The sequence below is a fragment of the Ascaphus truei genome, assembly GCF_040206685.1.
Source record: "Ascaphus truei isolate aAscTru1 chromosome 23 unlocalized genomic scaffold, aAscTru1.hap1 SUPER_23_unloc_1, whole genome shotgun sequence".
In the NCBI taxonomy this organism is placed as follows: domain Eukaryota; kingdom Metazoa; phylum Chordata; class Amphibia; order Anura; family Ascaphidae; genus Ascaphus; species Ascaphus truei.
The window spans coordinates 418,592-443,979 of NW_027453862.1; the positions used below are offsets into that span (position 1 = coordinate 418,592).

Genomic DNA, 25,388 nt, shown 5'->3' on the forward strand with positions numbered 1-25,388 from the left:
GTAGAGTCATGAACCAAAAGGAGTTGTGTTATTTATTTATAAAATGTGTTACCAGGAAGTAATACAGTGAGAGTTACCTCTCGTTTTCATGTATGTCCTGGGCACAGAGTTAAGATGAGAAATAATACATGGTTACAAATACAGTTACATAAGTGAGCAGGGTTATACATTATATACAAGACATTGCATGCACAGTAAGAGATAATATTATTATAGGCGAGTGAAACAGTTACAGACCAGATTAAAATGTGAGACAGCTTTAGTTATGAAAGAACTTAGACTGGTGGCGGCTGTGAGAGTCTCCGGTAGACTGTTCCAGTTTTGGGGTGCACGGTAAGAGGAGGAGGAGCGGCTGGATACTTTACTGAACCTTGGGACCATGAACAGTCTTCTAGAGTCAGATCTCAGATGATAAGTGCTGCGTGTGGTAGGGGTGAGGAGCTTGTTCAGGTAGCTGGGTAGCTTTCCCAAAAAGTATTTGAAGGCAAGACAGGAAAGATAAACTTTGCGCTTAGACTCGAGTGATGACCTATCTAGTTCTTTGAGCATTTCGCAGTGATGTGTGTTGTAGTTGCATTGGAGAACAAAATGGCAAGTTGAATTGTAGAGGGTGTCAAGTTTGCTATGGTGGGTTTGGGGTGCCAAACCGTATACTATGTCTCCATAGTCGATAATTGGCATTAGCATCTGCTGTGCAATACGCTTTCTGACCAGCAGACTTAGGGAGGATTTGTTCCTGTAAAGTACACCTAGTTTGTATCCAAGAAGTATCAATATTTATTATAAGAAAGAAAATCCTCTAAAAGAGTAACTAAACAAACAATTACAAGTAACGACAACGCATTAAAATGAGACCTGGTAATAAAGTTTATCTATACAGTAACTAAACAAAATAATCAAATGAGATAACAGGCCATCCTGTTTCTATACTGTGACCCGGTGCTATTTTATACAAATATAATGCAGATAATTGTATACCACAATTTCTGGATATGAAAACAAAAATCTAGTGGACGCAGTTCGCTTTTACCCCTGAGATTGGGTGGGAAAGTTCTTCTGCGTTGGCACATTTGTTTGGGTCGTTCATTTTAGCGAATCTCGTTTGAACCGTTCATGGCTGGAAACGCGCGATGACCTTGTGGTCGCAGGAAGGAGGAAGCTCATTCTATCTAGGTCTCTTTGTGCATCTACTCTCATTCCTCCCTCCCCCGGTCACTAAAGGTGCTATGTCTCTATGGTGCTAGTTTTTCTCCTCGAATTCCGTCCGTTGGTCTAACGTTGCGTGTTTCTTTCCCTGTAGAGGAAGTTTGACGAGGGCTCTTCACGTTGCAGCACGGCCGATTACAAACCACCTGTCCCAGAGGAGGAGGAAGAGGCCAATGAACATAAGGAAGAAGCTGGCCCCGAGGAATGTTTTACGGAAGGTATACCCGGGCATTCTATTATTGTAGTGACCTAATATGGATACCTTCAGCACTCTCTTCTTGAACTTCTGCATGAGACAGCCCCAGTGACCCAATGCCCTGATGACCCAATGTCCCACTGACTCTCCTGAAGGTGAAGGAGGGATGAGGAGTACATTGCAAAGCCCTGTGTGTACACATACCACTTTTTCAAAGCACAGCCTGAATGTATCAGAAATTAATATAGCCGCCCACGTGGATTTCATGACATCACTGCGGTAAATAGATTGCAGAGCTGCTTAGCAAATTCGGCCCTTTGCTGGAGCAAAAAAAATATATAATGAAAAGAAACGTGTGTCGTGGCGCCCGACAGAACTGTTGTGAATTAATATGAGGCGATAATGATGCGATCAAATAAATAATAAATCAGAAGAAAACTATGAATAGTTAAAAGTGAGAAGTGTGACAGTAAAGATAATGAATGGGAAAATGGACCAATCCCGTCATGGTGAGGGTGCCACAAAAAAATGTGTTATGGCCGTAATAGGCACAATCGGTAGCACCGCCGGTTGCTGCTGAGATAGTCGAACACAGAGCCGGGTTGTGGACGCTGCTCTAGCTGTCCCCTGTGCTGCTGTCATCTCGAACCTCTCCCCTATCACTCCCATCAGAGAGTGAAGCATGGACGATCATGCGAAATGTGTGGGAGGCAGCAGCTGTGGAGTCGGCCTGGCAGAGTGGTGGCAGAGACGCAAGGTGTCCAACCAGCTTAGCAGCATCTGTCGGTGCTAGCGACGGTCCCTAGCTGAAGTATTCTCCACATATTTATGGGTGATTCTTAACCTGACCAATTTACGAGTACATACTTGGGGACAATTTAATTCAGTTATTGAGCAACGATGGGTGGGTAACCGTGTTGGTCCTTTCTTCCATGCAGTAACAAAGAAGGTGGGTGGCAATATACTTTTTATTGGACCAACAAGTAGTTGATGTGTTACAAGCTTTCGAACCCCTCAGAGTCCTTCATCAGGTTTACTCCAACCCTAAAAGGTTGGAAATCTTGTAACATATCCACTACTTGTTGGTCCAATAAAATGTATCATACCCCCCACTTCCTCTCCCTCCCTATTACTATATTCAATTGTTGAGAGATCACCAGGCGCCCCAAGTTCAATTCATAACCCACAAAGAATGTATTAGCTTACATAACCATATCACCGTTTCCATCTCTAAGGGCCTTTATCAGGGGGGTCACCCAATCATTTTTTTAGCTGGCACAAATCGCCTTCATGGAGACAGAAGTTTGTAATGGAAGTGACGCCAGTGTTGGCAGAAGAGGCCATCGGCGCGCACATGCACAGGAGCGGCCACCATAAGTTCATGTTGCGCATGGGCAGAAGTGTCCTGCACCACTCCCGTGTGCTGCGCATGCGCAGAAGATTCAGGCGTCGATCACACATGCGCAGAAGCTTCCGTCGCCTCTAACACATGCGCTGAAGCAGCCGGCACCACTCCAGCAAGCAGCGCATGCGCAGATTCAGCCATGGTCTCTCACGCATGCACAGAGGCACACACACGCATGCAGAGGCAGGCACACACACACACACTTAACTGTATATGCAAACACCTGACTGTAACCAGTTCCCTGCAGCAGAATTTTATTTACACACAATCAGCAATACCCAAAGACTATTTATACTGTATCATGAAATAAAGCAGATTTACAAGTGATAATGTCACAATCCAAACAGAAGCAGCTCTGACAAATGTATATGTACATTCCAATATATCGGAAAACTAAAATTAGTTTAAAGATCAGTTTTTACCACTTTAGATACATAAAGCAGATTAATATATTTTTGGGTGGAGAATGGGAAACGGTTATTCCCATTAATTGTACTTTCTCAGTTTCTATATCGCAGGGAACAGTTTTGATTTATACAATTAAAAACTAGATCTCCTCTTAGTTTTAATAATTTAATTGTTATTATACATTTTTTTTAAATAAAATATATATTTTAAAGATGTATATGTGTATATGATATAGTATTGTGTGATCTGTATTACATTAAATATTTATATATTCTTGTAATGTAAGAAAAAGACTATCGCTGGAGTAAAAAATTAATTATGCTCATTCGCTTTTTCATGACATTTTGTTTATAGGATTTACACATTAAATGTGTATTTGTTTTACTAAGGTAATTGTATATTAAAACAATGCATTTATTTACTATTAGGTTATATATATAATTACAATATAGAAAAAAAGGGGTGTGGGGGGTAGCACGTGCATTCTAAGTGAAACTTCTTTGTGTTTTGTCACTGAAATGGGATTTTGATTTTGATGTTTTTGATTGCATGAAAGACTTTTGAGCATATACTGTAATTACAATTTTAGTGACAAAACACAACGAAGTTTCACTTAACATGCGCGTACTCACCACACTCACCCTTTTTGTTTGTTTTATGCTCTTGTTGTGAACTTGACCTTTTTTGAAAGACGAGTGAAGAACGCTCAGTGGCTCGTGAGTTTTGATATTGTTGGGGGGTTTTGTTTTCTGTTTTCGAAAGCTTGCGTCGGGAGATGCCCGTTCCTTTACGTCGATGTCACAACAGACAAAGGAAAGATTTGGTGGAATGTTCGGAAAACCTGTTTCAAGATCGTGGAGCACAACTGGTTTGAAAGCTTCATTATCTTCATGATCTTACTGAGCAGCGGAGCACTGGTAAATGCAGACGGACGGTTGTTCGACCCAACTACATTGTAAACGTGGCCGATTAGGTTGAAAAGAGACATGTGTCCATCGAGTTAAGCTAGATTTGTAGTTATATCTTATACTATATTAGTGAAAGCACTGTATGCCTGTCTGCATGGCCTCTGTCCCTAGGGGAAATCTCATTGGTCCCTTGGCCCGCCCGCCCCCGCACACCTCTCATTGGCCTGAGGTGGAGTGACGGGCCAAAGGACACACACCACACCACACGTGCACACACACACACACACTTCCTTGGCCTCACTCTCCCCCGTCAGTCGGACCGCAGCTCACCTTCCTCACCCCCCTCCCTCCCCCTCTCCCGGTGCCCCTCACTCTCTCCCCCACCTCCCCCAAACCCGCACGCTCCGCAACATCCCCAGCCGCACTATCACGTGCGCTCCCGGACGAGGGGAATCGCGGGCCGGGCCTCCTGCATTCCCCCGGCCTCCTGCACTCCCCCGGCCTCCTGCAGGCACTATCACGTGCGCTCCCGGATGGAGGGGAAGCGCGAGCCGGGCCTCCTGCATTCCCCCGGCCTCCTGCACTCCCCCGGCCTCCTGCACTCACCATCACGTGCAACGGCTCCCGGACGGAGGGGAAGCGCGGGCCGGGCCTCCTGCACTCACCCTCACGTGGCGCGGGTCTCCTACCCCAGCCTGCCACTCTTGCCCCCCCGCCAGCTTCCGAACCCACCTCCTGCCCCAGCCTGATGCCACGGGGATATCCGTGCCAGGAGGGGAACCGTCTGCCGCCAGGAAACACCACCCGGTCAAGGTAAGTCACCCACCTTCTCCCACCCACCCACTGTCACACAGTCAAAGTCACCCACACATCCACCCACACACCCACCCAGTCACTCACCCACTTTCCCCCAGTCACCCACTTTCCCACAGTCACCCACTTTCCCCCAGTCACCCACTTACCCCCAGTCACCCACTTTCCCCCAGTCACCCACTTTCCCCCACTCACCCACCCACTCACCCACCCACCCACTCAGTCACCCACCCACCCAGCGACCCAAAGTCACCCACCCACCCAGCGACCCTAAGTCAAACCAACCCAAAGTCACCCACCCACTCAGTCACCGACCCACCCACCCACTCAGTCACCGACCCACCCATCCACCCACTCAGTCATCGACCCACCCACCCACTCAGTCACGCATCCACCCACACACTCAGTCAACTGAGTCACCCACCTAGCTGTCAAGGGGGGCTTCGCCCGCCCCCCAAAATTACATCCCGGGCAACGCCGGGTATATCAGCTAGTTAGTATATATAAGGCCCAAGAAAAAACTCATATTTTGTCTCATCAGGGGAAAATAAATCCTTCTTTTGAATAGCTATCTGTGTGTAGGGTTTCTGGCTCTGCACTTCTTTAACCCAGGCTGTGCTGAAAAATCTGTGTATTAGGCCAGGCAGCAGTTTATAGGGGGTCCCATGTTAAAATGGACAAGAAGCAAAGAGTTGATGCACTGTGAGAGCTCATTTGCATGTCATTACCCAGAATCCCTGGCTGCAGTGGAAGCACTGTATGCTAAGAGATAAAGGGGAAGGGCAGGACCTTTCTGAGACATGTGAATGTGCTCACACCGTGGGGGTTTTATTTGCTGTACACTCTCTACCCCGCTCCCCCGCTTTCACCCCCCTCCCATCCCCCCATCTCTCTCGCTCTCCCCCTCTCTCCCCTTCCCCCTCTTCCCTTCTCTCTCCCCCTCTCACTCTCCCCCCTTTCTCTCTAACCCTCTCTCCCTCTTTCTCCCCCCCTATCTCACTTCCCCCTCTCCTTCTCCCCCTTTCTCTCTCCCCCTCTCTCCCTCTTTCTCTCCTTCTGTCCCCCTCTCTCTCTCCTTCCCTCCCCTCCTCTCTCATAGTTTTATTAACAGAATGAAATGGAAAGAAGACGAATTCTATCAATCCGCCTAATGAAAGAGAACTGAAGACGGTAGCTTTGCTCTCTCCTGTTTTCTCCCTCCAGGCCTTTGAGGACATATACATTGAACAGCGGCAGGTTATTAAAACCATACTGGAGTACGTGGATAAGGTGTTCACCTACGTTTTTATTTTTGAAATGCTCTTAAAGTGGACGGCCTACGGCTTCAAAATCTACTTCACCAACGCCTGGTGCTGGCTGGATTTCCTCATTGTTGACGTGAGTAGAAGGCTTGTCTTCCTCGCTGATGTCCCACGCTACTTCTCTGTATCACCCACGTTGAAGCTCGGAGATCGGACGTTGGGTGGCAGCCGTCTCGCCATGACCAAGTCTCTGCCGATGTTTGGGCGCCGAGGGAGAATTCGCCACAGCCGCTGGTCGCGTCACCAATAAGGGATGTTAATTTAAGGGGGTTGAGAGGGTAGGGTCGGTGGTGAAGGTTAGGGGTTTTATGGTAAGGGGCTGGATTTTTAGGGTAGGGGGATTAGGGTAAGGGATTCAGGCTAAGGGGTTAAGGTTTTTAGGGTAGGGGATTAGGGTAAGGGGTTTAGCGTAAAGGATTTAAGGTAAAGTGTTAGGTTTTTACGGTAGGGGATTAGGTTAAGGGGTTTTAGGTTAAGAAGTTACGTTTTTAAGGATAAACGGTTAAGGTTTTTTGGGTAAGGGGATTAGGGTAAGGAGTTTTTAAAGTAAGGGGTTTTAAGGTAAGAAGTTACATTTTTAAGGATAAAGGGTTAAGATTTTTAGGGTAGGGGATTAGGGTAAGGGGTTTTAGAGTAAGGGGTTTTAGAGTAAGGGGTTTAGGTTTTTAGGGTAAGGGTTAGGGGATTAGGGTAAGGGGTTAATGTTTTTAGGCTAGGGGATTAGGGTAAGGGGTTTTAGGGTAAGAAGTTAGGGTTTTAAGGGTAAGGGGTTATGGATTTTAAATAGGGGTTTAGGGTAAGGGGTTAATGTTTTTAGGGTTACGAGATTAGGGTAAGGGATTAATGTTTTTAGGGTAAGGGTTTTTTAAGTAAGGAGGTAAGATTTTTAGGGTAGGGGATTAGGTTAAGGGGTTTAAGGGTAAGGTGATAAGGCTTTTAGGGTAGGTGGTTTTAGGGTTAGGGGTTTTTGGCTAAGGAGATAAGGGGTTTTAGGGTAGGTGTTTAGGGTAAGAAGTTAATGTTTTAAGGGTAGCGGTTTAGTTTTTTTTAGGTAAGGGGTTAGGGTTTTCAGGGTAAATAGTTAGGGTTATTAGGGTAAGGGGTTTAGGGTAAGGGGTTTAGGGTTTTTAGGGTAGGGGTTTAGGGTAAGGGGTTAGGGTTTTTAGGGTAGGGGTGGGGGTAAGGGGTTGGGGTTTTTAGGGTAGGGGTTTAGGTAAGGGGTTTAGGGTAAGGTATTAAGGTTTTTAGGGTAGGGTTATCATTAGTATTAGGGCGTTTAAAGGGTAAGGTTGGTGGTGAGACGACCAGCGGAGAGATGTCTCTGCGGCGAGGCGAGTGGCGGCGACGTGGTCACAGCAAAATATCTGCGATCAAATGTTCTAGACCTAGCTGATCCCATTAAGGTTTGGGGGTGCGGATGTTAGGGGGTGTTACACAGCGTGGAGAGTGGTTCAGCCATACAGCTGATCCCATTAAGGTTTGGGGGTGAGGATGTTAGGGGGTGTTATATATCGTGGGGATTGGTCCAGCCGCACAGCTGGTCCCATTAAGGTTTGGGGGTGGGGGTGTTAGGGGGTGTTACATAGCGTGGGGATTGGTCCAGCCGCACAGCTGGTCCCATTAAGGTTTGGGGGTGGGGGTGTTAGGGGGTGTTACATAGCGTGGGGATTGGTGCAGCCGCACAGCTGGTCCCATTAAGGTTTGGGGGTGAGGATGTTAGGGGGGGGGTTACATAGCGTGGGGATTGGTGCAGCCGCACAGCTGGTCCCATTAAGGTTTGGGGGTGAGGATGTTGGGGGGTGTTACATAGCGTGGGGACTGGTCCAGCCGCACAGCTGGTCCCATTAAGGTTTGGGGGTGGGAGTGTTAGGGGGGGTTACATAGCGTGGGGATTGGTGCTGCCGCACAGCTGGTCCCATTAAGGTTTGGGGGTGGGGGTGTTAGGGGGTGTTACATAGCGTGGGGACTGGTCCAGCCGCACAGCAGGTCACATTAAGGTTTGGGGGTGAGGATGTTAGGGGGTGTTACATAGCGTGGGGATTAGTGCAGCCGCACAGCTAGTCCCATTAAGGTTTGGGGGTGGGGATGTTAGGGGGTGTTACATAGCGTGGGGACTGGTCCAGCCGCACAGCAGGTCACATTAAGGTTTGGGGGTGAGGATGTTAGGGGGTGTTACATAGCGTGGGGATTGGTGCAGCCGCACAGCTCGTCCCATTAAGCTTTGGGGGTGTGGATGTTAGGGGGTGTTACATAGCGTGGGGATTGGTGCAGCCGCACAGCTGATCCCATTAAGGTTTGGGGATGGGCATGTTAGGGGGTGTTACATAGCGTGGGGACTGGTCCAGCCGCACAGCTTGTCCCATTAAGGTTTGGGGGTGAGGATGTTAGGGGGTGTTACATAGCGTGGGGACTGGTCCAGCCGCACAGCTGGTCCCATTAAGGTTTGGGGGTGCGGATGTTAGGAGGTGTTACGTAGCGTGGGGACTGGTCCAGCCGCACAGTTTGTCCCATTAAGGTTTGGGGGTGCGGATGTTAGGGGGTGTTACATAGCGTGGGGATTGGTGCAGCTGCACAGCAGGTCCCATTAAGGTTTGGGGGTGGGGATGTTAGGGGGTGTTACATAGCGTGGGGACTGGTCCACCCGCACAGCTGGTCCCATTAAGGTTTGGTGGTGCGGATGTTAGGGGGTGTTACGTAGCGTGGGGACTGGTCCACCCGCACAGCTGCTCCCATTAAGGTTTGGGGGTGCGGATGTTAGGGGGTGTTACATAGCGTGGGGATTGGTGCAGCCGCACAGCTGGTCCCATTAAGGTTTGGGGGTGTGGATGTTAGGGGGTGTTACATAGCGTGGGGATTGGTGCAGCCGCACAGCTGGTCCCATTAAGGTTTGGGGGTGAGGATGTTATGGGGTGTTACATAGCGTGGGGACTGGTCCACCCGCACAGCTGGTCCCATTAAGGTTTGGGGGTGAGGATGTTATGGGGTGTTACATAGCGTGGGGACTGGTCCACCCGCACAGCTGGTCCCATTAAGGTTTGGGGGTGAGGATGTTAGGGGGTGTTACATAGCGTGGGGACTGGTCCAGCCGCACAGCTGGTCCCATTAAGGTTTGGGGGTGAGGATGTTATGGGGTGTTACATAGCGTGGGGACTGGTCCACCCGCACAGCTGGTCCCATTAAGGTTTGGGGGTGCGGATGTTAGGGGGTGTTACGTAGCGTGGGGATTGGTGCAGCCGCACAGCTGGTCCCATTAAGGTTTGGGGGTGCGGATGTTAGGGGGTGTTACATAGCGTGAGGACTGGTGCAGCCGCACAGCTGGTCCCATTAAGGTTTGGGGGTGCGGATGTTAGGGGGTGTTACATAGCGTGGGGACTGGTCCAGCCGCACAGCTGGTCCCATTAAGGTTTGGGGGTGTGGATGTTAGGGGGTGTTACATAGCGTGGGGATTGGTGCAGCCGCACAGCTGGTCCCATTAAGGTTTGGGGGTGCGGATGTTAGGGGGTGTTACATAGCGCGTGGATTGGTGCAGCCGCACAGCTGGTCCCATTAAGGTTTGGGGGTGAGGATGTTAGGGGGTGTTACATAGCGTGGGGACTGGTCCAGCCGCACAGCTGGTCCCATTAAGGTTTGGGGGTGAGGATGTTAGGGGGTGTTACATAGTGTGGGGACTGGTCCAGCCGCACAGCTGGTCCCATTAAGGTTTGGGGGTGCGGATGTTAGGGGGTGTTACATAGCGTAGGTATTGGTGCAGCCACACAGCTGGTCCCATTAAGGTTTTGGGGTGAGGAGGTTAGGGGGTATTACATAGCGGGAGAGTGGTTCAGCCACACAGCTGGTCCCATTAAGGTTTGGGGGTGTGGATGTTAGGGGGTGTTACATAGCGTGGGGACTGGTGCAGCCGCACAGCTGGTCCCATTAAGGTTTGGGGGTGCGGAGGTTAGGGGGTATTACATAGCAGGAGAGTGGTTAAGCCACACAGCTGATCCCATTAAAGTTTGGAGGTGGGGATGTTGGGGTTTGTTACAAAGTGTAGAGTTTGGTCCTGCCGCACCGCTGGTCCCAATGGGGTTGGAGGGGAAGGGGAGTTGGATGTTAGGAGTGTGCAGATACAGTAGGCTTCCTTGAAAGGTGAGTTTTTAGGGAGTTATTAAATATCTAGAATCTGGGGGAGAGTTTGATGATGCGTGTTAGGGATTTCCAGAGGGACGGGGCAGCATGGGAGAAGTCTTGTAGGCAGGAGTTAGAGGTAATAAGGTGGCCTACAACTACCTTTGTGGATATGCGATAACCTCAGGGAAAATCAGGTCCACGATTGTTTTTGATTACAAGATGTTACGAGTCCTACCGAGTTAACCAACCTCTGTGGCTCTGGTGCCTTTTCTGGGCTTCAAAATAGCACATGGTTAACCACACGTGATATCGGAAACACTCGGTTTCTGATGCAAAAGAGGTTCTCTGAGGCCATAGTGTAGCTAAACTCGGAAGTGTTGATAACGATATCTGTTGTGCTGACTCATCTTCTTTTGACTCTGGCAAGGTATCTCTCATCAGTCTGACGGCAAACTGGCTGGGCTACTCCGAACTTGGAGCCATCAAATCACTCAGGACGTTGAGGGCCCTGAGACCATTAAGAGCTTTGTCGAGATTTGAAGGCATGAGAGTAAGTCATTAAACAGCAGCTCAATGTGACTTTTTCTGGCACGCTCTGCACCGCACAAAGAAGTCCCCTGTCTTCTCTTCCAGCGCTTTCATCCACTCTAATGTCAAAATCAGCTGTGACATGAGAGTAAAAATCCACCAACGCGTTTCGTCATCTTTTGCTTTCGGTGACTCCACTCACCTTTTAATTTTTATTTTGTGACATGAAAGTAACCAGTATTGAGGGATATTTTAACCCCCAAAATATCCCATGGATTGGCATTTTGGCAGGGTGTAACATTGTGGAATCGGGGCTGTGTTGTCGATTACAGACACTCATGAAGACAGAGGCATCAAATTAACAGCTCTTCAGAGAAGATTACTGTTCTAATGCTATGTCTGAGTCTTACTTGCATCAGTGACCTCCAGCCCTCTCCAGATCTAAAATCAGCCCAGCAGAGTTTTGTCATGGAGTCTCTCTCCAGGCTTGAGCAACTGTCCACTCAGTCCAGTCCACTCAAAGTCCACCACTCCACTCACTATTGGCACTCACTGATGTGTACTTACTGTATGCTGTGCTTGTGCTTCCAACAGCCCAGCACATTGCCTGTGAATCCTCTCACTGTCCCACAAGGGATGAAACGTTAATCCATTAACTAATGGGAAATGTGATGAAGGTTCCATTCCGTTCAACAAGTTAAGGAGAAAGCAAGACCGCTTTGAGTTCCCTAGGATGTATGTAGCTACTACGTCAGGAGTTTTGGCACCCTGGGGCCCCCATGAAATAATAGCTACGTCCCCTCCTTCCTACAAAATAAAGCTTGTTTTCTTAGGGGAGATGGCGTTCTGCTCTCCCGACGGATCGTGGACGGTAGGGGGTTGACTCCTCCCCTTCTGTTTCATCCTCGGTGATGAAGCGATCCCGTGATTGGAGTGCTGGCGGGGCGGCGGCGCAGGCGGAGGGCTAAAGGGAATATTCTCGCCTCATGTTAATAGAGTTACAAATAGTTACTTTGCGCATCCCAACAATTCCCGACTCATGAGAGTTTCTGCTTTCAGGTGGTGGTGAACGCTCTTCTTGGGGCCATTCCATCTATCATGAACGTGCTGCTGGTGTGCTTAATCTTTTGGCTCATCTTTAGCATCATGGGCGTGAACCTGTTTGCTGGGAAGTACTACAAGTGTATTAACACCACCACTTTAGAGATGTTCGACATCAGCGTCGTCAACAACCGCACGGAGTGCTTGGCTTTGAATTACACCGAGCAAGCGCGATGGGTCAACGTCAAGGTGAACTTCGACAACGTTGGTCTCGGGTACCTCTCCCTGCTGCAGGTGGTAAGAAGATCGCTTCCATCAACATCGCGTTTCCTGTCCAGATTAACCAAGCTAATGTTGTCGTAGTGGGTAGGCTTCATGGAGATTAATGTCTTGGCCACATCTTTCAGTGGACATGCACTGAGACATGAAGGATGTCCATGAAGTCTGCCAGTCGCATTGCTGATAGCAATTCTATCTCCATGCAATAATTGTGTTACTGATAGCAAGTTGAACTTCCCACGGGTTCACACAGACTATTCAGGACGTACAACCGGTCTGCTTTACGACAGAATAAGACATATATATGTTACTGTCTGTGGGAGACACTGATCACATACTCTGGGCTTGAAACATCCTCTTGTCCGGGACAAGTAGAAAACCCGGGATGACGAGTGGGGCAAAAAAAGGCTACGACCGACCAACCATTTCAGAAGAAGACCTGTCAACCACCGCTGTGCTTCTCTTCCTGGTGCCCCACAGTGCCTTTGCGTAGCGATGTGCAAGTCATGGAGCATGAATCTGCGGTGGTTGGCGGGTCTTCCTACATGGTTCTAACGGCAGCGGCTTTGTTTCCCGGTCGGGCTGGTGAGTTACATGTTTCACTCCCTATATACACATTGTTAGAATTGACGGACGGACGACCATACTTGAACATATTTCCAAAATACCTGTATGTAAATAGTATAGTAATAATAATAGAGATAAGTGGAGATAGAAAATGACAAGCCTGCCAGAGAGAGCTGATGGAAGAGCATTTGGCAAGTCTTCGGGGACCACTGGTAACCCACGGGCCACAGCTTGAGAAACACTGTACTCTTGTTATCAGTACCATAGCTTGTGAGTGTGGCTAGGAGAGAGTTAACTGACTGAGTACATAATGAATATCTAACATATATATATATATATATATATATATATATATATATGCAACCCTGCTTTTCGCCATTATCACCTAGCATGCAGTGCTTCCACTGCAGCAAAGGATTCTGGGAAATGACATGCAAATGAGCAAACAGTGTGTGTGTGTGTATATATATATATATATATATATATATATATATATATATATATATATATATATAGGTTATGGTGGGTAAAAAAAGTGACTAAAACCCTCCACAGTAAAGCATAAAGTGTGTTAACTGACTTTGCATCTCCCAAGTCCTTGCTTAAAAGCTGTGTTTAAAGCAGCATGCATTGACTAAGGGCTGCTCATGTAATGTGAGCATGAGATAAAAAGTGGCACTGTGTGCTCTCATTTGCATGTCATTTCCCAGAATCCCTTGCTGCAGTGGAAGTGCTGTTTGCTGGGTGATAATGGTGAAAGACAGGGTTGCAGACCTGTCTAAGACATGTAAATGAATATACAGGAATATTTACAGTTGCTATATATATATATATATATATATATATATATATATATATTGAAAAACACACAAAAAGTAGGCACCTAAGTATAGTAAATAACTGTGAATAATTAATATAAACACTTAAAGTATATGCATATTAATAAAAAATAACCAACAAATAAATAGATAGTGTCCAAAGAAAAAAGGGATAAGTCCAAATGTCTCCACTTGGTAGTGGTCTGGAGGAGGAGAGAGTCCCAACGATACACTGACCACAGGAGCTCCTTGCTGCTTCAAAAGAAAGTGGTGTAGCCACCCACCCACCATAGATCTAGAAAAACAAAACACAAAAAAGCGCAAGCTCCATAGCGTGTACAAATGAGGGCGAATTTATTAAGAAAAGTGTCCCTAGGAGATACACATACAAAAAGTTAGAATAAAATATACATTGGAGAGAATCTGTATGGGGCGTCATCTACAGGAGTGGGGGAGAGGGATTTCGTCCGTGATATTGAGCACCTGGTTTGACTGCTTCTGACTCCTGCCACGAGTCCTGCAGCAATTCAGCGTCTCTGATGTTAAAGGAGCTTCTTTTGAAGGTGCAATAATAGATGCACAAGCAGAATAGCTGGAAAAGTGCCGAAGAACACAGGACCTCCTCCCACACAACCGTCTGAGATGGTAATAAATTCACCCTCATTTGTACACAGTTATGCGCTATGGAGCTTGCGCTTTTTGTGTTTTGTTTATATATATATATATATATATATATATATATATATATATATATATATATATATACTGGCCTACTTGTAGTGTTTGCTTTAGCTCAGTATTAGTGATTTCTAGTTGCAGAAAAGCTTACTCTAGAATACTAATATTTCTAAAGGGCCCCTTTGCCGTCTGCAATATGTTTCAGTTGGGAGATTGGAACGTGAAACAGAGATAAGGAGAACAGAGGTGGGAACGGCAAGGTCTAGATGGGTAATAATATATTTTGGTTAGATCAGAGGAGACACCGAATAAAAACAACCAATTAGTGTCTCAGAAACAATAACAACAAACTCCGGTGAACTATAGAAATTATAATATCGATGAGGAGGTGTTGCCCGTCTCTGATCGCTTTCATATATTTCTTTGTAATCGTTTATTTTTCTCCATCCCACGATTTCCGTGCGTTGGCGAGACGCAAAATACATTTTACACGGAGACAAACTCTACTTTGGGTATTTACAGTCATACCTTGACACACATTACATTGGACTGACTTCTAATTCCTGATGCAAACGCCGAGTGGACTGGGTGTGTCGGCAACGGATTGAGTAGTGCTAATAAGAGATCACGAGTGTCCACCTCTGACAATTAGTTTATTTTAAGGGATGGGAAAGGTGTGGTTTGGCGTTGCCACCTTGGGAAGTCAATGTATTTATGGTCATCTTCTGTGTTCTGCATGCAGGCAACCTTCAAAGGCTGGATGGAGATCATGTATGCGGCAGTCGATTCCCGTAATGTGAGTGGATCTAGTGGTTTACATTTGGAACGCGTCACTGCGCCACTGAATCGTTACCGACTCCAGCTACCGAATACCATGGAAAGCCCAGATATTAGGGCTATTCTAGCTACAATGATTTGGCCACTAAATCAGCCACCCGTAGTCAAGCATGGAAACCCTTACACTCTGGACTGTTGGTAGGCCTGGAGTTAAGCACCCTGGCAGTGCACAGCTGTGGTTCCACACACGGCTGTCCTTTTGTGTGTTTATGTGGGCGCCGATGGGACATGGCGGGGTCTCTGGTGTCTCCGATCTCGGCAAACGAGATGAACACGAGACAGAGTGACCCATCGCACGGGCCAAGGACTGTAGTTCATCGAATTCATCCTTGCCAAATCTCGTACAGCAGGGGGTGACCAACTCCAGTCCTCAAGAGCCACCAACAGGCCAGAGAATAGGGATATCCCCACTTCAACACAGGTGGCTAAATCAGTGGCTCAGTCATTTTTGATTGAGACACCTGTGCTGAAGCAGGGATATCCTGAAAATCTGACCTCTTGGTGGGCCCCCAAAAACTGGAATTGGCCACTCCTGTCATAGAGAGGTACACGGGCTTATTATTTCAGGGGAATGACCCATCCCTCAGATTTAAACTATTAGCATCTGTATCCCAGGAACCATTTACCCTGTTATAAAGAACCTCAGCGTGGTGATATTATAATATACCATGGAGGTTGCATTCAGTTTTTGTTCCTCCTCTTTCAGATTGAGGATCAGCCCCAATACGAGATCAGTCGTTACATGTACTTGTACTTTGTCATTTTCATTATTTTCGGAGCGTTCTTCACCCTGAACCTCTTCATTGGTGTCATTATCGACAACTTCAATCAACAGAAGAAAAAGATAAGTATCAAACAAGGACTTTTTTTTGGTTACGGTTGGGAGAGTCCGCCGAACGGTGACAACAACCGACATTACACAATGAGGCGTTATAATGTTTCTTTGTCTTATTAGCGAGTAATACACAGTCCGACGCCGTGCTGTAAGCTATGAGTTTATGACATCGATGTGTCGGTATCTTGGTACCGAACTGCCGATGTAATAAACTCATCGTTTACAGCACGCTATCGCCCAGAATATTATTCATATGTATGTATACAATGGTTTAGGCACCCCCCTTTCGATGGTAGCACCCAGTATATCTACTCATCATACTAACAGACCTCATTAGACATGTGTGTTCCACCCCTGAGCTGTTTGCCTTTGTCGTCTTTAATATGGTGAAAGACCAATTCCTCAAGCAGCCTAGGACATTTGGTAGGCGGTCGTTTTGCAGTGACCAAGTCGCCGCCGGCATTTAGCCGCCACTCACATTGCTGCCGGGATATCTCTGCGCCAGCCACTTCGCGACCAAGTTGATCCCTTAACCTTACCCCTTACCCCTTACCCTAATTGCCTCTAATCAAAAAACCCGTAATACTAATGCTACCCCCTAACCTAAAAAAATTAACCACTTAACCTAAACCTCCTTACCCGGAACCCCTTATCCTAAACCCCTACCCTTAACCCCTACTCTAACCACTATAACCCTTTCATTTAACTTGCCTTATTGGCGAACTGGCCGGCGGCTGCAGCGAAGGGTGCCAAACGCCGGTTGGAGAATTGGTCCAAATGTCCGATTCTATTCTCAAGACCAAGTGATTTATTTACAGTTGACTTGACCCTGTTTGACATATATATATATATATATATATATATATATATATATATATATATATATATATATATATATATATATATATATATATATATATACATACTAGCTGAGAGACCCGGCATTGCCCGGGATGTAATTTTGGGGTGGCGGACAACAGGGTTGGGCTTCCCCCCCTTGACAGCTAGGTGGGTGACTGAGTTGACTGAGTGTGTAGGTGACTGTGTGGGTGGGTGACACTTGACTGAGTGGGTGGGTGGGTTGGTGACTGAGTGGGTGGGTGACTTTGGGTCGGTGACTGGGTGGGTGACTTTGGGTCGGTTTGACTTTGGGTCGGTGGGTGGGTGACTTTGGGTCGGTGGGTTGGTGACATTGGGTCGGTGGTTGGGTGGGTGACTTGGGTCGGTGGGTGGATGACTTTGGGTCGGTGGGTGGGTGGGTCACTTTGGGTCAGTGGGAGGGTCACTTTGGGTCGGTGGTTGGGTGGGTGACTTGGGTCGGTGGGTGGATGACTTTGTGGGTGGGTGGATGACTTTGGGTCAGTGGGTGGGTGGGTGACTTTGGGTCGGTGGGTGGGTGACTTTGGGTCGGTGGTTGGGTGGGTGACTTGGGTCGGTGGGTGGATGACTTTGTGTCGTTGGACCGACTGTCGGTCGGTTTGACTTTGGGTCAGATGACTTTGGGTCAGTGGGTTGACTTTGGGTCGGTGGGTGGGTGACATTGGGTTGGTGGGTGGGTGGGTGACTTTGGATCGGTGGGTGGGTGACTTTGGATCGGTGGGTGGGTGACTTTGGGTCGGTGGGTGGGTCGGTGACTGGGTGACTTTTTCAGGGTCGGTGACTGGGTGGGTCAGTGACTGGGTTCGGTGACTGAGTCGGTCAGTGACTGGGTGGGTGGTTTTGGGTGAGACTGGGTGGGTGAGTGGGAGACTGAATGGGTGGGTGAGTGGGAGACTGAATGGGTGGGTGAGTGGGAGACTGAATGGGTGGGTGAGTGGGAGACTGAATGGGTGGGTGAGTGGGAGACTGAATGGGTGGGTGAGTGGGAGACTTAATGGGTGGGTGAGTGGGAGACTGAATGGGTGGGTGAGTGGGAAACTGAATGGGTGGGTGAGTGGGAAACTGAATGGGTGGGTGAGTGGGAAACTGAATGGGTGAGTGGGAGACTGGGTGGGTGAGTGGGGACTGGGTGGGTGAGTGGGAGACTGGGTGGGTGAGTGGGAGACTGGGTGGGTGAGTGGGAGACTGGGTGGGTGAGTGGGAGACTGGATGGGTGAGTGCGAGACTGGGTGGGTGAGTGGGAGACTGGGTGGGTGAGTGGGAGACTGGGTGGGTGAGTGGGAGACTAGGTGGGTGAGTGGGAGACTGACTGGGGGGTGAGTGGGAGACTGACTGGGTGGGTGAGTGGGAGACTGACTGGGGGGGTGAGTGGGAGACTGACTGGGTGGGTGAGTGGGAGACTGACTGGGTGGGTGAGTGGGAGACTGACTGGGTGGGTGAGTGGGAGACTGAATGGGTGGGTGAGTGGGAGACTGAATGGGTGACTGGGTGGGTGGGTGAGTGGGTGACTGACTGACTGGGTGAGTGTGTGACTGACTGGGTGGGTGAGTGGGTGACTGACTGAATGGGTGGGTGAGTGGGTGACTGACTGAATGGGTGGGTGAGTGGGTGACTGACTGAATGGGTGGGTGAGTGGGTGACTGACTGAATGGGTGGGTGAGTGGGTGACTGACTGAATGGGTGGGTGAGTGGGTGACTGAATGGGTGGGTGAGTGGGTGACTGACTGAATGGGTGGGTGAGTGGGTGACTGACTGAATGGGTGGGTGAGTGACTGAATGACTGAATGGGTGGGTGACTGACTGAATGGGTGGGTGACTGAATGACTGACTGAATGGGTGGGTGACTGACCGAATGGGTGGGTGACTGGGTGACTGACTGAATGGGTGGGTGACTGGGTGACTGACTGAATTGGTGGGTGACTGAGTGGGTGGGTGACTGAGTGGGTGGGTGACTGAGTGGGTGACTGAGTGGGTGGGTGATTGAGTGGGTGGGTGACTGAGTGGGTGGGTGACTGAGTGGGTGACTGAGTGGGTGGGTGGGTGACTGAGTGGGTGGGTGACTGAGTGAGTGGGTTACTGAGTGAGTGGGTGGGTGACTCAGTGGGTGGGTGACTCAGTGAGTGGGTGGGTGACTGAGTGGGTGGGTGACTGAGTGAGTGTGTGACTGGGTGAAAGTGACTGGGTGACTGGGTGGGTGTGTGGGTGACTGGGTGGGTGGGTGTGTGGGTGACTGTGTGGGTGACTGAGTGAGTGGGTGGGTGACTGAGTGAGGGGGTGGGTGACAAAGTAAGTGGGTGGGTGGGTGACTAAGTGAATGGGTGGGTGGGTGAGTGACTGAATGAGTGGGTGGGTGACTCAGTGAGTGGGTGGGTGACTGAGTGGGTGGGTGACTGAGTGAGTGTGTGACTGGGTGAAAGTGACTGGGTGACTGGGTGGGTGTGTGGGTGGGTGTGTGGGTGACTGGGTGGGTGGGTGTGTGGGTGACTGAGTGAGTGGGTGGGTGACTGAGTGAGTGGGTGGGTGACTAAGTGAGTGGGTGGGTGACTAAGTGAATGGGTGGGTGGGTGGGTGACTGAATGAGTGTGTGGGTGACTGAGTGAGTGGGTGGGTGACTGGGTGGGTGGGTGGGTGGGTGAGTGAGTGGGTGACTGGGTGAAAGTGACTGGGTGACTGGGTGGGTGTGTGGGTGACTGGGTGACAGTGCATCGGTGGGAGATGGTGGGTGACTTACCTTGACCCCGTGGCATCTGGCTGGGGCAGGAGGTGAGTTTGGGAAGCTGGCGGGGGGGTGGCAAGAGTGGCAGGAGGGGGAGTGCAGGAGGCCCGGGCCACGCCGCGAGGGGGGAGGAGCCTGGAGTTTGCTGCTGAGCAGGAGGGCCGCGCTTCCCCTCTCCGGGAGCAGCGCACGGTGAGGGTGATGGTGCGGCTGGGAGGGGGGAGAGAGTGAGGGGCACCGGGAGAGGAGGGGCACTGGGAGAGGAGGGGGGGGGGGTGGAAGGTGAGCTGCAGTCCAACTGACAGGGGAGAGTGAGGCCAAGCAACAGTGTGTGTGTGTGTGTGTGTGTGTGTGTGTGTGTGTGTGTGTGTGTGTGTGTGTGTGTGTGTGTGTGTGTGTGTGTGTGTGTGTGTGTGTGTGTGTGTGTGTGTGTGTGTCGTCACTCCGCCTCAGGCCAATGAGAGGTGCGGGGGTGGGCAGCCCAAGGGACCAATGAGATTTCCCCTAGGGACACAGGAAGATGCAGACAGGCATACAGTGCTTTCACTAATATATAATAAGATATATAACGATACCTGTGAAAATATGCAATAGCACAATCTTCGTGCCCGCGGTGCTGAAGGCACGTGCAGTCACACGACGCGGTGGTCGGGGCACTGTTGGATTTTTGCTTCGGAGTGTCCCATTAAGGCAGACACTGTCCTGCGCGCCACAGACGTTTGCTTTTTCGGCCGTGGCGCCCGGGACAGTAAATCTTGCTAAATGTATACAAACACACGGGGTCAGTTTGCGCGCTATTTCATATGAGACCGATGTGTAACAATGATATTTCGCTTTATACTTTGGAGGAAAGGACATATTTATGACGGAAGAACAGAAGAAGTACTACAATGCCATGAAGAAACTGGGATCAAAGAAACCCCAGAAACCAATTCCAAGGCCGCAGGTAAAATATTTCGGCAGTGAGTGAACTGTACATTATTCTCAGATCCCGGGGGGGTAGTGAAAAAATGTTCTTCAGACAGAAATATACGTGAATCTGCCGATCTTGTCTCACGTGGGATTGTGATAGGCCCGGTGTTCAATAAGTAAGGGCACATTTTAGATGAAATATCCTAGGAATAGTAAGACCGTGTCTTTGGTGCCACTGCCACCTGACCACGGGGGTCGTGACACCGGAGGATTATCGCTATGGGGGGGTCCCATTCTGACACACGGACCCCCCCCCCCCCTCCCGCAGCTCGATCGTGACAGACACTTTCCCGGGCGCCGCTGACTTACGGTTCTTGGAACGCGGCGCCCGGGACAGAGATTCTCCTGTACTCGCTTCCCCCCCGCATATAATTAGCTGCATGGAGATGCATTAACCTCAAGTAAAAATAATGGTCGCGACGAACCTGAGTGAATATGGGCCTATATAGGGTCAATATTTGTAGGAAATTGACCTATATGCTTATATGTTGACCAGTTTAAATACCCCATTATCTAGTGAGGAAGGGCATGTAACACACCTGTAACACACTTTCCTTATCTCTTCCCTTTATCTGTCCGTTCCGTTTGCTTCTTGGGTTTGGACCTGGCACACCCCCCGCCCAACAGAACAAAATTCAAGGAGTGGCATATGACATTGTGTCCAAGCAGGTCTTCGATATTGTCATCATGGTGCTCATTTGTCTGAACATGGTAACCATGATGATCGAAACGGACGACCAGAGCCAAGAGAAAATCGACATCCTTTTCAAGATCAACCTAGTTTTCATCGTCATCTTCACCACGGAGTGTGTCCTCAAGATGTTTGCGTTGAGATATTACTTTTTCACCATCGGGTGGAATATTTTTGACTTTGTGGTGGTCATTCTCTCTATCGCTGGTAAGTTTCACAATGTCAGGGCATTGAATATCGCTTATTTAGACATGTTGACGTACCTTGTCTAAGACATGTGGTCGTGGCCGGTTTGCGGCGGCCAAGTCGCCAACACGAGGCCGCCACTCACCTCACCGCTGGGACCTCTCTCCGCCGGTCGCTTTGCCACAAAGAAAAGCCCCTAACATTATCCCTTACCCTAAAAGAACCCTAATCTTAACCCCTAAAACTAACGCTACCCCATATCCTAAAAAACATTAACCGCTTACCCTAAAACCCCTTACACTAAGAACGTTAACCCCTTACCCTAATCCCCTACCCCAAAAACAATAACCCCTTACCCTAAAAAAACCCTAATCTTAACCACTAAAACTAACGCTACTCCATATCCTAAAAACCTTAACCCCTTACCCTAAAACCGCTAACAATGTTAACCCTTTACCCTAATCCCCATACCCCAAAAACATTAACCCCTTATCCTAAATAACCCTATTCTTAACCCCTAATACTAACACTACCCATACCCTAAAAATCTTAACCCCTTACCCTAAAACCCCTTGCCCTAATTCCCTACTCTAATAACCTTAAGCCCTTACCCTAAAAACCTAGCCCCTTACCCTGAAACCCTTATCCTTAACCCCCTACCCTAACCGCTAATTTACCTCATTGGCGAAACGGCTCCCACAGTGACCAAACGCCGGGAAGGCGCCACTGGTTAAAATCCCTTACAGGGGAAACAAACATGGCGCTTACCATTTCCTGCGTCATGCGGGTCAATTGGAGACATCACCAGCTGCAGCTTCCTATTGGCCCAAGGGACATGGGGTGTAACCCCCTCTATTGTGTTTTACATAGATATTTAGCAAGGGGTCCCCAGGGCTATTCTGCGTTAATTTTGGCTCATGGGGACTCCCTCATTGCCAAGATACTTATCGGGGGGAAGATGCCACCAGCAACGTCCCCTCCAGGGGGGAATTAAATGGCTGGTTTACATTTCCCACGTTACATGGGCCGACAGGAAACTGGGACGTCCTCATCTGACACCGGAGATTTAAATAACCAGGATGTACCGATGGCATCTGTCCCAAATAAGCATCTCCACCACCATGGGGTACCCCCAGAGATTACATTATCGAGGTTCAGCTCTAAGGACCCCCCCAAAAAAATGAAGAATAAGGATTTGCCAAAATTAACAAGAAACTCTAATTGGGGTCTACAGATTAAAGCAAAAAAAAAAAAAAAGATATATTGCGGTTATGTTGACATGGAGAGGCAACTTAATCCCTATGGTTTTAGTGTCAACGTAGGCACTGACCGGCCTGTGTTATTATAAATGTTGATAGGATAGTTTGGAGTTTTAGCAAAACTCCAAACTTTTACTGTTGCGCCCCCTGTCTTGGCTGCTCCGAGCTTGCACCCCCCTTCCTACCTTGCCGGTGCGTCAAATGATGCTCCCACGTGACCCGCGGCATCATTTGACGCCTGTGACGTCACATGACCCCATTTGACGCCGCGTTGCCAAGGAGACGCGTCACAAGCGTCTGAATCACAGTAAGCTTTCTTGTTGCAGAGGCCTCACGCGATCCCCGGCATTTAATTTAAATGCCTGGGGGAAGAGTGCGGGACCTCTGGACCTCTGACGCCCCCCCCCCCCCAGTTTGCGCACCGCTTATCTAAATGATTCATTCATGTGCGCTTCAGATATTATTTAACTGTACACTTTTTTTTTGTTTTTTCAGGAATCGTCCTGTCGGATCTCATAGCGGAATATTTTGTCTCCCCAACGCTTTTCAGGGTAATCAGGTTAGCGAGAATAGGGAGAGTTCTGCGGCTTATAAAAGGAGCGAAGGGTATCCGTACCCTGCTCTTTGCTCTAATGATGTCACTTCCTGCTCTGTTCAACATCGGACTTCTGCTTTTCTTGGTCATGTTCATCTACTCCATTTTTGGGATGTCCAACTTTGCGTACGTGAAGAAAGAAGCAGGAATAGACGATATCTTTAACTTTGAAACCTTTGGAAACAGCATGATTTGCTTGTTCATGATCACCACCTCTGCCGGGTGGGACGGTCTTCTTCATCCGATTTTGAACAGTGTTCCTCCAGATTGTGACCCAACCGTGGAGAATCCTGGCACGACCGTGAAAGGGAACTGCGGTAATCCATCCATGGGCATCTTCTTTTTCTGTAGCTATATAATCATTTCATTTTTGATCGTGGTCAACATGTACATTGCCATAATTCTGGAGAACTTCAATGTGGCCACAGAGGAAAGCGGGGAACCTCTTTGCGAGGATGACTTTGAAATGTTTTACGAAACCTGGGAGAAGTTTGATCCAGATGCCACCCAGTTTGTAGCTTATAGCCAGATGTCCGACTTTGTAGACACACTACAGGATCCTCTACGAATACCTAAACCAAACAAGATTAAACTGATTACCATGGACTTGCCTATGGTACCTGGAGATAAGATTCACTGCTTGGACATTCTTTTTGCGCTGACAAAAGATGTGTTGGGGGACTCCGGAGAAATGGATGCTCTAAAAGAATCCATGGAAGAGAAGTTCATGGCGGCCAACCCATCGAAAGTCTCTTACGAACCTATCACCACCACTCTCAAAAGAAAGCAGGAAGAAGTGTGCGCGGTGAAAATCCAGAGGGCTTTCAGAAGGCATATGCTGAAACGTTCGGTAAAACATGCTTCCTACATCTTCCGGCAAAACCATGATGAAGATTCTCCAAGGGAAGAGCCACCAGAGAAAGACGGCTTAATTGCCGACAGAATCAACTCCGCCTATGGGAAACATGTAGTCGATGAAGACACCAAGGAGGTTCCAGTCATCGGACGTCAGGCCAAGGCCTCTCGCTGGGGTGGAGATGATAATGTAAGGGAAACATGGGTATAAAATTCTACGTACTCCAGAGCGTTGGAGAAACACTGGGAGAAAAGTCTTCTCCAGTATATAGATTCACATGATTCAAGGTATTGTTACAGCGCTGACAATGGGCCAAGCGCTGCACACATAGACACAAAGAATTGTGGCCCCCTGCAGAATTGACACTGGTTCATGAGGCACAGGAAAATGAAGTGATGCACCAGGGTCTCCCACTTCAGAGACCAGCACCTTCACCCTTCTCCCTCTAACCAACTTTGTTTGGTATGAAATGGTTTACAGTTAAAAAGTAATATTTTTTTTAACTAGCTCGGCTTTACTGATTTTCAGAAATATATATATATATATACATATATATACAGTGTTCGACAAACCTATACATTTGCACGCCCCGGGCGAGTGGATTTAACATCGTGGCGAGCTCCTATTGGCCCAAGCAGTTTTTTTTGGTGATTTGTCGACCACTGTATACATATATACATATAGTATACGCACACAATAAAAAACACATGTTTTTTCTCTTGATTGTTACATACATACATACCATGGTATAACATACTAGTAATACACGATAGTGAAAATACATATTGCATCCCATCTCTGACAGTAAATATTGAAATCAACACTATGAAATAAATAACAGCTATGGCCAAATATATACCTGTAAAAAATACCCAGGTTTGGCGGTGTTATGGGAAATAGATATTATAACACAAAGAAAACAAAACCCAAAAAAGCACGCAAATATAAATAAAAATAAAGTATAGACATGTGGAAAAGATTAACAAAAATAATGTTTAATTAGAACGCATCTACATAGGGCCACAATTTAAAAAACAAAATGAAACCAACACACACACACACTACTCCTATACTGTAGCTCCTAAATGAAATAAGGACAAAACATACAGATACAAGGTAAAGAACAGTGTGAATCGGGCACAATATAGCATTTAGGATAGATTGTAGGGGAGACAGGTGAGAGGCAGGAAGGCCGGACAGCAGGAGGTTACAGTAATCAAGACGGGAGAGAATGAGGGCCTGAGTCAGAGATTTAGCAACTGAGGAAAGGGTGTATCTTTGTGATATTGCGGAGGAAAAAGCGC

At 48.2% G+C, this 25,388-nt stretch overlaps 1 protein-coding gene across 7 annotated transcripts in view; it reads left to right on the forward strand.

Annotated features, from left to right (window-relative positions):
• LOC142474756 (sodium channel protein type 4 subunit alpha-like) overlaps positions 1-25,388 on the forward strand; it is a 173,154-nt gene that overhangs the window by 139,271 nt on the left and 8,495 nt on the right. For all 7 annotated transcript variants that reach the window (XM_075580977.1, XM_075580974.1, XM_075580982.1 and 4 more), the window contains exons 17-26: positions 1,301-1,424; positions 3,978-4,132; positions 6,140-6,313; positions 10,775-10,897; positions 11,935-12,213; positions 15,001-15,054; positions 15,802-15,939; positions 20,367-20,471; positions 21,125-21,395; positions 23,129-24,273. In XM_075580977.1, the coding sequence (XP_075437092.1) occupies positions 1,301-1,424; positions 3,978-4,132; positions 6,140-6,313; positions 10,775-10,897; positions 11,935-12,213; positions 15,001-15,054; positions 15,802-15,939; positions 20,367-20,471; positions 21,125-21,395; positions 23,129-24,273 (2,568 nt within the window). The remainder of the gene's footprint in view (positions 1-1,300; positions 1,425-3,977; positions 4,133-6,139; positions 6,314-10,774; positions 10,898-11,934; positions 12,214-15,000; positions 15,055-15,801; positions 15,940-20,366; positions 20,472-21,124; positions 21,396-23,128; positions 24,274-25,388) is intronic.